Source organism: Lichenostomus cassidix, chromosome 13 (genome assembly GCF_008360975.1).
Source record: "Lichenostomus cassidix isolate B80296 chromosome 13, HeHo_3.0, whole genome shotgun sequence".
In the NCBI taxonomy this organism is placed as follows: domain Eukaryota; kingdom Metazoa; phylum Chordata; class Aves; order Passeriformes; family Meliphagidae; genus Lichenostomus; species Lichenostomus cassidix.
This window is the reverse complement of record NC_139494.1, coordinates 17,454,019-17,467,426: the sequence shown is the minus strand read 5'-3', so window position 1 is coordinate 17,467,426 and position 13,408 is coordinate 17,454,019. Positions and strand designations below refer to the sequence as shown.

Genomic DNA, 13,408 nt, shown 5'->3' with positions numbered 1-13,408 from the left:
GGCTCTGATATGAATTATCCAGAGTGCAGACCTCCGAAACACAAGGGATCACCCCTCTGGGAAGGGCAGATTGCTTGCAAACTGTAGTTGTAATTCTCAGTCTTTTCCCCAGAATAAATACAATAACATGGTACAGTTCATTTGTTTCCCTAACAGTTTTCCATCTCTTTTTATTCCAGAAGTTAGGCTGAGCTTAAATAGAGGAAGCCTATAATCTTGCAACACAGCAGTCATTACTGGGTGCTTCCTTTTCAGCATCAAGTACCTCTGTTGTGGTTTCATTTCTGTATTTTCTGAACTAGTATGAACTGTGCCTGGAAAATGCTTTTTTTTTTTTAGAGCATTTCTCAATGTTTCAGAAGCCTAACCTTGCCTACTACCAAGAGAAACAACCACACACCTCTAACCAATTGTTCCAGTGAACAGAAATAAATTTGGACTGGCAGAAGTATCTTTTCCCAGCAGAGTTTGTGCTGCTCAGCACGGTAGTTTCAGCTGCAGTGGGGAAAGAACTGTTAAAAAGAGAATTATCCATCTCCAGCAGCACATCCTGGGCGCTGCAGCTTGGGCCCTGCTCTGAGATAAGCCCCACATGGGGAATGAGATTAGGGCAGCACAGAGCAATGCAACGTGGCTACACCAACACATTTCCTCCCAAGGGTGGTGAAACAGTCATCAGAGGCTTGCATTTTGCTTCGTATTGTTTGCTGAGGGCTGAGTGGGGAGAGTTTCACTCAGCCAGCTCTAGGAAGAAGGTCAAAGGCAAGATCCAGTCCCTGATCCCAGGGAATGCAGTGAAAAGCACAAACAGTGCTTTGCAAATCATCAGGATTGGTTCTAATTACATTCATCTTCTGCCTTTAGAGCTGCTAACAGACAGCTGTGCAGAAGTCACAGCTGAATGACACCTGACAGAGATGTTCTCATACCTGGCATTTGTCACTTTATGAACTTGTCTCTGACAGGACCACAGAAAAGGATTTTTTAGAATTCCCATCCTGACTGCATCACCCCAACTCTACATCCCCCAAAACTCTTGGACAAACAACATTTGCTGTCTTTTTGCTCAGATCACCACATGTCCTTATCAAATCTCTCATGTCAATCATCTCTGCCATGGGTTTGTGGAGCAGCTGCCAATCACTTACCCTGCCATCACAAATCCCAGTGGCTTATTGATTCCACTAGCAGAGCCACAGCCTGTTTTGTTCTGGAGATGATGGAATGTTTTTTCCATGGCTTCAGTTTAAGAGAGTCTCTGAATGAGGACAACACAATTTCCCAACCATTGACAATTCTGAAAAGGTGACAGAGAGAGCTCTTAGTGTGAAGGATTCTTTCTCTTGATGTGCAAGGCTCTTGAGAAGGTGTTTGCTCAGAGGCAGAAGTTACAGGATTACCTGGGATGAGAAGTTAAAAACTGACCTGACTTTACCAAAGGAAGTGAATTGCAAAGAATCATGCTGGGTTTTGCTGATGAGCTCTGACAGGAATTCAGGCTGAGCCTGGTGACTCCATGAACTGATCCTACTTGGAATTAGATTAGGAAAGGGTAAGAGAAGATGCCTATCAGATATGCATAAAATACAGGGATACAGTTCTTGTTTGAAATACACTTGGCACTGCAGGTTCCACAAATGAGAGTCCACAAGAAACCAGAGCATGAGACAATGACAAGAATAAAGGTCTGTAAGAGAACACAAGGTAATATGGACTGAGAGCAATCTGGGGGTTTATTTCCTTACATATTCCCCCTCAGTCCCTGTGATACTTTAAAATAATAACAAACTTGTCATTTTTGTTCATCACTAGGGTCCCTTCATTATTTTTATCAAGAATTCAAAACTACACAAAGCAGACAGGGACACACACAGTCCAAGGTCTACTTTCAAAATCAGAAGAGCTGAAAATACTTTCCTGTGATGACAGCACTTCTTGACTTGGTAAACTGAGCACGTCAGATGAGGCCTGGGGAAGTAACAAGGTGGATAAAAGGCAACTCTGGGGAAAGATGGAGAGAAAAATGAAACAGATAGACAAAGAAGAGATGAGAACCAATCATCCAGCAAAATGTTACCTCCAAAAAGTCAGGGGGAAAAAAGCTGGCATTGAAAATTGCTAACTGCAAGTTTTTAATTCTAATTTTAGGCAGAGAACAGAGCATCTGATAAAGAGATGAAATGTGCAGGTCAGGCACAGGGACATTTGCATACACAAATGGGCCATGACCTCTGCAACTGCTCTGGGTGCTTTTGTGTGTTTGCAGCAGCACAGTGACAGACTCATCCTCGGTGGGATTGGATTAAACCATCAGTGGGATTACCGCAGAAAGGAATATTACCCTGAATATCCTTGCAGTGATGTGATCACACGGGATGGGAAGCTCCCAGCTCGGAGTGGCTTTGCTCCCACCCCTGCCACGAGAGCTGCACACTCAGGACAAGCTGGGGTTTAGTTTTTGGATTGGCTTGTTGGGTTTTGACTGAAAGCCAAACTGCACGGCAAGGCTGAGCTTTCAACACTTTTTCTTGGCCTTTTAAAGCACGACTTAAAACACTTGACTGCACTGTCATTTATGCCCCAGCCCTGCCTTTGGAACAGCTTCCAAATCATCACATGAGAGCAGAGGGACCCAAGGGAGTGTGGCTCTGCAGTGTCTCCATCACAGACTGCAAACTCCAAGGAAAATCCAGGTACCAAACCTACCAGCTCTGAGTGACGTGGAAAAGCAGCCAAGGATGTGAGACAAGAATTCCTTGGTTTTACTCAGGTAAACCATGAAGGCAAGTTGGTTTCAGCAGGGACAGTCTGTTAGAGGCACTTTTGAAATCTCCCTAGATATCCCCCTGCAAATTTGTTCTCTTTTGGTGACCACCTGCAGGGCTTGGCTCTGATCTGCAGCCAATCCATATCTAATTGTTGCATGTCAGACAATGTCTAGCTGGAAAACACATTTTTCCACCAGACAATTCACTGAAATCCATCCAATTGGTTAAGTCAAACAATTAGCAAGAAAGCTGAATGTCTCAGTAACTCTTCATTTAAGGAGAGAAATTAATTTGTAATTTATGGAATAACGAGATGCATCTGAAAGACCAATTTTCTGCTCCCTGTGTCATTGTCAAGGATAACACTTAGCACTTACACAACACTTCATCCTCAAGTTGTTTTTAAACCTTCACTATAATTAAACCACATCACACTTGTGTGAATGAAATGTTATTGTCCATTTTTCACAGCCAGCAAAGCTGAGCCTTCCCATAAGTGCCAAAGAGAAGGACACAGTGTCACAGGCAGTTGGCAGCTGCTCCTTCAGCTTGGGAAGCACAAAGGATCCAGATGATTACCAGTCAATTCCATTTCCTCTATTGTCCTGTCTCCTTGAGCTCTGTCAGCACCAAACCTCGATGAGAACAGACTGTGGAGGATTCACACTTCTCCAGTTAAGGTGTTTTACCATTTAATCTGAATGGAAAAGTCCGTGGAGATACAGCATGGATGCCACGAGCACCTGCAGCTGCCCAGGCTTCAGAAGGCAGCAGAAAGCAGTCAGATGACAAGATAAGACAGGAAGTACCTTCAGACTCCATTTCTTTACAATTACAAAGTGTGAGATGGCAGCAGTGAGACAGTGCCAGTCCTTTGCCCCAAGGGCTCAGAATTACCATTTTTTTTAAAGCAACCCCAACTATGGAAATCCATTTCAATCAATCCTCCATATAGACACTAGGTAAAGCCCCAGTCATTGACTTCATCTCTTGTTCACAGGAAATTTAGCACAGAATTGACTTTTCAGATTGCAGAGTAGACTTCTGGGGCACGTGTGCCTGAAGTGAGGTTTCCCAAATCCTTTAATGCTCCTTTCTAAACCCAACAAAATGAGCTCCGTGTTCATGAGGCTACAGGAATCAGTTACCAACCTAACAGGAAGAACTGATGATGTTCTCACCTCAAATCAATTTTCTGTAACAATTCACTAACAAATTCCAATCCAGCTCAAATAAAATTAATTGTTGCAAGAGCATTACTTTCCTAACCTGTTATAGGAGCAGAAAGTTTGCAGCACAGAATCAAGACCCAGTTTTCCTTTCACTTTATTTCCCTTTATCCCTCTGCATTGCACACATACAGTGGTTTTCATTGGTTACACTTTTTCTTTCTGACTTGGAAAGCCTTGAACATTTCCCACCAGCAGATCATGCCTTGAAAATGCTGACTGGTGGATTTATTAACACTGTGTGAAGCTGTGAACACTGAACCTGACTCGGGGAGGGTTTGGCAGCCTTGCCCAGGGTCACAGGAAGCTGCTGTCACTGCGGCAGGCACAGGAAGCCACTGTCACTGCAGTTCAGATTGAGCAGGGCAGCAGAGCTCTGGGTTCCTGTAGCAGAATTCTGTAGCAGAAGTTCCTCTGTGTTCTCCTCCAGAGAGCCAGCAAGGGCTGCAGGGAGGATATAAACCTCATCTTGCAACGTGGGGAGTCCCAAAGCCTCATCTGGAACTTCAGACTGAGAACCTCCTCTCTACAGTTCCTCCACCCCAGTGCAGACAGGAGGAGAGGGATCTGCTGTCCCACCAAGACACTACACAGTGTCCCTATAAACCCACAGCCTCCAGAGCCCTGTGTGCCCCCAGCAGCACAGAGCAGCTGCAGCAAGGACAGCACAGGGAATTTGGACATCTCCAGCTGCCCTGGATGGCAGCAGCACCACAAATCCAGCCATTTCCCAGGGGCAGCTCCTTCTGGAGCCAGCTAACACAGCCTCACTCCAAGGATGCTGAAGAAGCTGCAGTCATGGATTTGGCTTCACTGTAACCCTGATTACCCCCCATGTATGAATATTGCTCCTTAAAGCCTTGCTCTGTGTGGTGGCTCCTTCATGGCAGTGCATTTCCAGGGACCTTGATGCCCAGAGAGTGATGTTCCCACTGCCCAGCATCTAAAAACTCCTCCCCAGTGCTTATTACCTGGAGCACTCAGACGTGCTGGGACTGTTCACACTTCCAGAACAAATCAATATCGTTAATGCTGAGTTTAAAGGCTCCTATGGCCCAGATCTCTCTCATGTCCCAGCTTGCTCACACAAACAATTCCCTCCCTGTGGGTGCTGTGCACACAGCTCCAGCTGCATCTGCTGCTTCCTCACATCCCCTCACCTCTCCACCCAAAGCTTCCTCAGCTACCCTCCCAACAATTTACTGCAACACGTCTTTATGGAGCTCGGCATTTTTCCTGCCTTTATTTTAATTGTTTTATTCCCTCTGATTGTCTCTGTTCCTCTCTATAATTTATAGTTTCTTCTCTCCACTTCTGTCCTTCCTGCCACTTGCTGAACACAGAGAGACTTGTTTTAATTTACAGAGAGTGTGGTAGTGCAATCTGTTTCATTAACTTAATTAGTTTTAGTTTGGCAGTTTCTAAAGGTTCCAGGATAGAAAAAACCTCCAACTATGCCAACTGCCATGCAGACCAGCCACCGTAAGACAAATCCTGTCTTAAGGAGATTACAGGTTAGATTTGAAATAAATAGAAATTAAATGGTGATCAAAGGAATTTGGGATGGAAAAAAATTATATATCGAGGGCTTTTTTGTTAAATTTACAAATTCCATCCTGCATCCACATGCCTACGTTGGTGTGGTTGAATGGAAGGTTATGGTATGGTATTTCTGTGGGGCATTATTTTGGTGTATAAATGTCCTTATTTACCTCTTTTTAAAAGCACACACATCACCTTTCAACATTCGAAGGAGCCGTTTATGCTTTATTTTGATCCCTCAGTAGGGTCAAGCACATAATCTGCTGTTACTGCAGTGAAGCAGAGAACAAGCCATACACCCACTGATCCCTCTGGAGCACAGGAATTGCTGGCGACTCCAGGGGATGTAAAACCCAACAATTTGCATCTAAATCGCCACTGTCTCCCACATGCAACACCTGCTGAAAAGGTGAAGGCTCCAGCAGATGACTTGCAAGAGGAAATCTTCCATTTCATGCTCATCCTTCACATAAGTCTGAGCTTAACATAACAAAGAGCCTGCTGGGCTGAGCTGCTGGATCTGAGCGTCCCATCAACTGCAGGGCTGAGTAGCTTTCGTTTATTTCTGTGTTAGTCGGGAATTTCTCGTAGGCTCAGGATTTACAGCCCATTCTCTGCTCAGGGAAAGGAACCGGGCCAAGTTCTGTACAGAGAGGCACAGAAATCCCTCACGAGATAAAGCCTCTCTGCTGTGCAGTGAGGGCTGCGAACCTGCTGGCCTCCCTGCCGGAAAGGTGGCTGGAATTTGGGAATTTGGCTTTTGCAAATTCTGAGTGCAGAGTGTCTGTGAAGCCTGTGAGGTGTGGAATCACAGTGGCTGCCCCATCCCTCCAGTGTCCGAGGCCGGGCTTGACCGCTCTACTGGGAGAAAACAGTCATTCTTTTTCCCCCTTTTGACGCTGCTTTTTGCACCTTTACCCGACGTGCCTAGTTCATGTTGCTGAACACTTTAAAGCGCCGATTTACCTCACACAAGGCACCAGTGCCTCTGCCTGCCCCACAGCTGTGAGGGCAGCAGGAGGGTCAGACACTGCTGTGGTGTGCAGGACAGCAGCGGGGATGGCTGGGGCTGGGTGAGGCAGGTTTGGGCTGGAGATCGGGAAAGGCTGTTCCCCAGAGGGTGCTGGCACTGCCCGGGGAATGGGCACAGCCTGAGGCTGCCAGAGCTCCAGGAGCCTTTGGACAGCACTGCCAGGTGGGATTGCTGGGTGTCTGTGCAGGGCAGGAGCTGTATGGATGATCCTTTCGGATCCCTCCCAGCTCAGGATGTTCTGTGACCCTGCGATATTCCCTCTCTCCAGTGTCACCCCTCAGTGTCCGCCCAGCACGGCGAGCAGCAGCAGCTCCCCCGCCTCACTGCACAGCGCAGCAGGCAGCGCCGGGCTGTGACCCACGGGGGAGCCGCTTCAGGACGATCCCCCGAGGGGTGACTTCAACCCTACGAGAGGCGACCTGAGCGCCCTGAGGAGCGACCCGCTCTCCCTGAGGCGAGGCGCTCCCGCCCCGCTCATGGCCGCCCTCCCGCCCTCGCCATCTTCCCCCGCGCGCTCCCCGAGCCCCGCTGCCGCCCCGCGACTGACACTTGGCGCCGCCAATCACCAGCCTCTCTCGGGAGCGATACCTCCCTCGACCAATCAGAGGGCGGAGCAGCAGCACAGGCCCCACCCCTCCCCTCCGAGGGGGCCTAAGCCACGCCCCCTCCCCACCTTCCCGGCTCTGCACTGAATGAAGCCCCCGCTGGCCAACGAGAAGTTCCCGCGGGCTTTGATGGACTGCCGCGCTGTCCAATAGGAGGGGAGCACCGCGGCGCGCCCGCCAATAGGGCGCCGTCTCTGGGCCCTCCCTCCCCGCGGGCCGTGGCCGTCGCTCCCGCTGCTGGAGGGAGGCGGCGGAGAAAATGGCGGCCATGGCTGCGGAGGCGGCGGCGACTGCGGCGGTGCCGGGGGACGGCGGGGCCGGCGAGGCCGAGCCCGAGATGGAGCCGATCCCGGGCAGCGAGGCCGGCGCGGACCCTCTGCCCGCCGTCAGCGAGGCCGTGGAGTCGGCGGTGCCGGACGGCGAGGAGGCCGACGGCGGCAAGGCCGAGGAACCGCCGCCGGTGCAGCGCGCCCGGAGCCCCGGCGGGACTCGCGAGCCGGACGCGGGAAGGACGGAGGAGCCGCCGCCGCGCAGCCCGGGGGTGGAATCGCCGCGGGCCGAGCCCCGCGCAGCGCCCAGCCCGGGCTGCTCGGAGCCGCCGCAGCCCTGCCCGCCGCCCGAGCCGGCCCGGGAGCCGCCGCAGCCCTGCCCGCCGGCTGCCGGGGGCTCCGCGGGGCCCGGGGAGGAGCCGCCCCGGCCGGAGGAGGAGGAGCCGGATGCTGCCGCCGCCGCCGCGGTGGAGCCCGAGCCGGCCGTGCCCGCGGCCCCGGGCGGAGGGGAGGCGGAGGCGCCGGCGCTGCTGCCCGGCTCCGAGGTGCGGGTCACCCTGGACCACATCATCGAGGACGCCCTGGTGGTCTCGTTCCGGCTGGGAGAGAAGCTTTTTTCCGGGGTCCTCATGGACCTCTCGAAAAGGTGAGAGCTCGGGGGGAGCCCAGCCCGAGCCCCCGGCCAGCGCCGGGCCGGGAGCGCTGCTGGAGCCGCCGGGGCGGGATGGGGGCTGCTGCCCCGCGGGATCCTTGGGGCTCGGCAACCTTCCTTCTATCCATTTCCATCCCTTCCATCCCTCCTCAGCCCCTCCTTGGCCCCGGTCCGCCCCGGCCAAGCGGCTGCTCCCCCGCGTCCTGCCCGGGGTGCGGAGCAGCAGCTCCTGGGCATCCTCCTCATCCTCCTCCTCCTCCTGCTCAGCCCTTCCAGCCCGGGCAGTGGGAAAACGGGGCGCCGGGAGAGGGGCAAGCACATGGGCACAGCCTCTGGGCTTGGCCGGGGTTCCCAGCGCCTGCGGCAGCATCCCTGTGTGCGGGAGGGAGAAGCACCGAGCAGAGCTTGGCATTTATTGCCGGCTTTGTACAGAGCAGCCCCAGAGCTCTGATTGCCCTGCTCGCTCGGGCTCACATTGCCTAGGTAACCTTCTTTTGCAGTACATACTGTGTTCCACAATAATGGTTTTCCAGCTGGGCTGTTGCAGTTATTAATTAGCACTGATTGCTCCTTGTATGCAATGAACGGGGTGAAGTTTTGTGGTTCTTAAATATCCTTTTGGATGAGGGAATTGTCATTGAATAACTTACCAGAGAGTGAGGTTTGGGGTTTGCTTTTTTTCAATAGCAAGAAGCTCTTGGGAGACCAGAAATCATCATATCTTACAAGTAGTCTAACTGCTGTTTGCAGGTGAAAATACCTCTTTATCTTAGTGGTTATTTTTCTAGACGTGTAAAGGACTGTGCAAGCTCATGAGAGAAAAGTGCAATTTAAGCAAGGTTATTATTTGAAATGATTGCTATGCAGAATATGCAGCACTTCCCCCATCAGTTAAAGCTGTGCATAGACATATGTCTTTTATCACTCCTTTTACGTTGTTAGTAACTGTTTAATAACTTCCTGGACTATTACTATTGTCAGTGCTTTGTAAAAGGAGAATTGTGGGTACCACACTTCTGGCTTGGGTCTCACTGCATGGTTGGGGTTTGACACAAAAGGCCTTTTCTGAACCCCAGAAATTGGATAATGACATGGAGTGAAGTTTTCAGTCTGTCAGTTACGAGGTCTGAAATGCTGAGCAAAACTGCAGTCACTTGTGAAACAGCATCTCCGAGCAGGGCAGGAGGTGACACAAATGAGGTGTAATCCTGGCTACCACCAATTCTTCTGTAGGTTTGAAGTTGTCCCAGCAGAATGCCATGGCTGCCCTGGGCAGGAGGGTGACAAAGCCTTTGCTTTGTGTGCAGGAAAATACCAGCTTCTCCTTTACTTCTGAAGGGGATCCTCTCCTCCTAAACACACCCTGGCCACAGACATCCCATGTTTTCCCAGGTCCTTGTGCACTGAGGAGCCTCTGGCATGCACCAGATCTGCAGCCCTTTGCAGCACAATTCAGCTTGCAGCCTGGCTGCTGCTCCTGTGCCTTGGTAGAAGCATCTCCATCCTGCCAGCTTCCCAGAGGTTCCTGGACAAACCTCTGCAGTGGGAACTGTGCAAAAGCCATGCAGGAGGGCTGGGGGTGTCCCTCCCACGTTCTCTTTGCAGTGGAACCCTTTATTCCTTCAGAGGTGTTTTTACATGGGAATCCAGGAGGGGAAAGTTAAATTCTAAAGGTTAAGCTCTACACAGGGCTGGACAAGAAGAGCTGAGTTTGAGACATAAGGTGTGTAATATTTGGCTGGTGACAAGGAAATGTTGGTAGATAACAGGAGTCTCTTACCAGATGTCTCAGAGCAGGAAATGCAGTGGAAAATGAGCTCTAGAAATAGTCCAAGAGCTTGCTACCTGTAGGAAATGGAAGCATTATCAAAAAAGGTGTTACCCGAATGGCCAATTGTGCCACTTCAGTGGTGACTAACAGGTGGTGTTGTTTAGGGATCAGCTTTTCCTTAGATCTGTTTATTTTTGTTTGGTGTAGCAGCACCTGGACTTGCAGAACGTGAATATTTTTCGTGAACTTCCTTCTGTGTCTGGAATGCTTGTGACAAGTTTTTCCACTGGACCAAAAAGGAAAAAGAAGGGCAGAGTTAAATGAAAATCGCCTAAATTCCATGCATTTGCATGACAACACTGGGATTTCCAGCATGGGAGATGGGTGGCTGCTGAAATCTGTCTCATTCAAATGCATGGGAATAATCTCACAAACTTTTCTAATGCCAGAGGGATAACTATTTTGAGTCTGGCAGTTCTTATTAAGTAAAAGTGACAATTTGTATTAGAATTTACTCGTTCAGTAGCTTCCAAAAGTGGCTGTGTTCTCCCTGCACATGCTGATGCTGTGTTCACTATGTACTCAGAAGGAAATAATTCCTGCTCCTTTTTGGATCTTAATTTCTCTTTCCCCCCAGAGAAGGTGCTCCTTCCATAGAGTACTAAGGAAGAGCAAGTTTAAGTGACTCTTTTAAAAACCTGTTCACTGGACTCCTTTAGTCTTCTCAAGTCATGTTCTGAATTACTTGAACTTACAGTGAAAGGAAAGCAAAAATATCCCTCTATATCTGTGATTTTAAAGGGGTTTTTGGTTGTTTTTTTCTCAGCTACTTTTTGTTGAGAGGATGCCCTGACTTTACATTTTATTTTGGTGACTTTGGTATGAAGTCAGTGATATTTGTATGAAGGGCCTGATTCCCTCTCCCACCCTCTGTAAATGGGATGTAATTTAGGAGTTTATCCCACAAGCCCCTGGCTCCTCAGTGGGCTTTATTCCTACATTTATTTGAGGTCAGGCAGCATTTCCCTGCCTGTACCAATGGCAGTCTCCTCTACCTGCTGCCCAGGAAGTTTTGAAAATCAGCAGAAAGTAGGAACCCACATGTCCTGAGTGCCAAATCCATTTGTTCTGCAGTAAATCATCATTTGGAGAGCAGCATGTCCCCACTCTGGTCACTCTGAAGGCTCACTGCACAAATTAACAGTGTGTTCCTACTGTTGAACTTCATCAGTGCTGCTGCCAGGACCTTTTCAGTGCTTTACTGATGCAGGGGGAGGTTCTGCTGGGGGTTCCTCAGGGTGGATGGAGCTGATGGAGAGCCAGGGAACTCCTCAAACAGGGAGGAGAAATGGCTGGGGAAACCTCCATGTATCCAGGGCTGATCCCTCAGTGTGGGCAGCAGGAAAGGGGAGATCCCACCCCACTCAGGTGAGAGCTCACCTGCAGAGCTGCCCTGCCCTGCCCTGGGTGAGCACAGCAACGAGCTGGAGCTGCTGGAGAGCCCAGGGAGGCAGCAAGTTGCTGAGGGGACTGAGGCATCCTCATCCTCCCTGGGAGGGGCTGGGAGAGCTGGGAATGGTCAGCTTGGAGAGGAGGAGGGGGTGTGGAAACCTGCCAGCACCTTGCAGGGTCTGAAGGAGCTCCAGGGAGGCTGGAGAGGGAACTTCCCCAGGAGTGCCAGGATTGGGGAATGGGCTCACAGTGCCACAGGGCAGGGAGAGATGGGATATTGGGAAGGAATTCCTGGCTGGGAGGGTGGGCAGGCTCTGGCACAGGGTACCAGAGAAGCTGTGCTGCCCCTGGATCCCTGGCAGTGTCCAAGGCCAGGCTGGACAGGGCTGGGAGCAGCCTGGGACAGTGGGAGGTGTCCCTGCCATGGCTGGGGTGGCACTGATTGGGCTTTAAGGTCCTTCCAACCCACACCATCCTGGTTCTGTGGGGTTTGAAGTCCCTGTGAGCTGCCTGTGTCCAGCTTTGCTCATTCCCTGTTTGCTGAGGGGACAGATGTCCATCCCACCTGCTGGCTCAGGGTAAATCCTGCTCTGCACCTGGAGGAAGTAGGTGGGAAGGGAATACCTGAGAAGTGTAGCATTTGTAAACCTTAAAATACAGGATTAAGAAGTTGTGGTTTTAGTTTGTTCTTCTGGAGAAAGGATAATTATTTCTATGTGGTTTTTCTTTTTGACTTGCCAAAGATCAGGGGAAGAGGGGGATTAAATTAAATTGCCAACAGTCAGGACTTGGCCTTTTTATTGCTTTATCATTTAACTAAAATTTCCTTTCTAATCCTGCAGATGTGAAGGACATGTGTCTTTTCTTTTTCTCTAAACTAGTTCCCTTCTGACCTGTGTGTTCATAATAGTTCTTGAAGTAGAAAGAGAGAGCAAAAAGTTGTTTTGTGACCTAAAAGCCTTAGTTAGATATCCAAAAGATGTCCAGCATGTTCCTAGTAGATAGATGTTTGAAATTATGTCTTTATTGGGCTTTGGTTGTGGAAGATAAGAAGGGACTTCCTGCACCAAGGTGTGCATGAGCTGTTTGATGAAAATAAACTTTTATAGGTAGTTTGCAATTCCTTTTACAATCCCAAAAGCAATTTTCAGGTGCAGCAGTGACTCTTGAATCCTGTGCTTTTCCCAATTTGTTGATTCAGCTTCTACTGCAAAAGAATGATGGGAGGAGGAAACAGCAGAAGCCTCACTTGAAAAAATGCAGCACTTTTCTCACTACTCCTTCATGTAATAATCAGGGATAACATGAAGTCATCCTTGTCTGGGGAAGGACTGGCTTTTGGAGGAGGCCTGATATTCTGTGATGCACATTCTCAACAGGGAAGAAATGTCTGTGACTCAGGGTTGTGTGTTTTGGGTTATTTTATTTTAAAACTCACCCTCTGTTCCCAAGGTGTTCCCACACCTCATCACCTGCTCTCCTTGGAGCTTCTCAGGGGCCCAGAGGAGCTTGGTGAAATTCTGCCATTTAAAGAGCAGCCCAACCCTTCTTTAACATTTATTTTATTACCCCCAGAATGGGGGAAGCTCAGGTATGATGAGAGTGTGGTTGAGAGAGTAATTCAGGTGTCTTTTGCTTGTGACTGAAGAGGTTTTATTGAAGGTGTCAAATGTAGCCTCACTTAGAGGGGAGAGTGGGAACTGAGGTCTGGATTGAGCCTCAAAATCTCCTTTTCTGAAGGGGTCTGTGCTCATCAGCTGTTCTTGTTGGCCTGGGATGGAGCAGCTGATGGTTGAGCTGTCCTTCCATATGGAATTCTCTGTATTCCAGCAGCATGGCTTGTCCTGGCTTTCCAAGGGTTGCTTGACTTGGCTTGAGGTGTTGAGAGACAGGGCTGGGGTGAAATTTTCAGTCTGCTTTCATTTTAATTTTCTGTTATGGGACTGATGAATCTTGGCCATCTAGACACTTAAAATTCATCCATTAATCATTGGTGTCATTCTCTTCCATGTGTCCTGGCTCTGGCATATGGATGATCTTGAAGAATATTATTAAGATAAAATACCTTGAAAATAAAGTTTTGCAAG

General features: G+C 49.6%; 1 protein-coding gene across 4 annotated transcripts in view; it reads left to right on the top strand.

Moving 5' to 3' along the window:
* The first annotated feature begins 7,384 nt into the window (after positions 1-7,384).
* Positions 7,385-13,408, top strand: part of PWWP2A (PWWP domain containing 2A) — a 30,494-nt gene continuing 24,470 nt past the window's right edge. For all 4 annotated transcript variants that reach the window (XR_014854959.1, XM_085074062.1, XM_085074060.1 and 1 more), the window contains exon 1: positions 7,385-8,092. Coding sequence is in view for 3 of the 4 variants with exons in the window: in XM_085074062.1 (XP_084930188.1) it covers positions 7,437-8,092 (656 nt within the window). In the remaining variant the exon portion in view is untranslated. The remainder of the gene's footprint in view (positions 8,093-13,408) is intronic.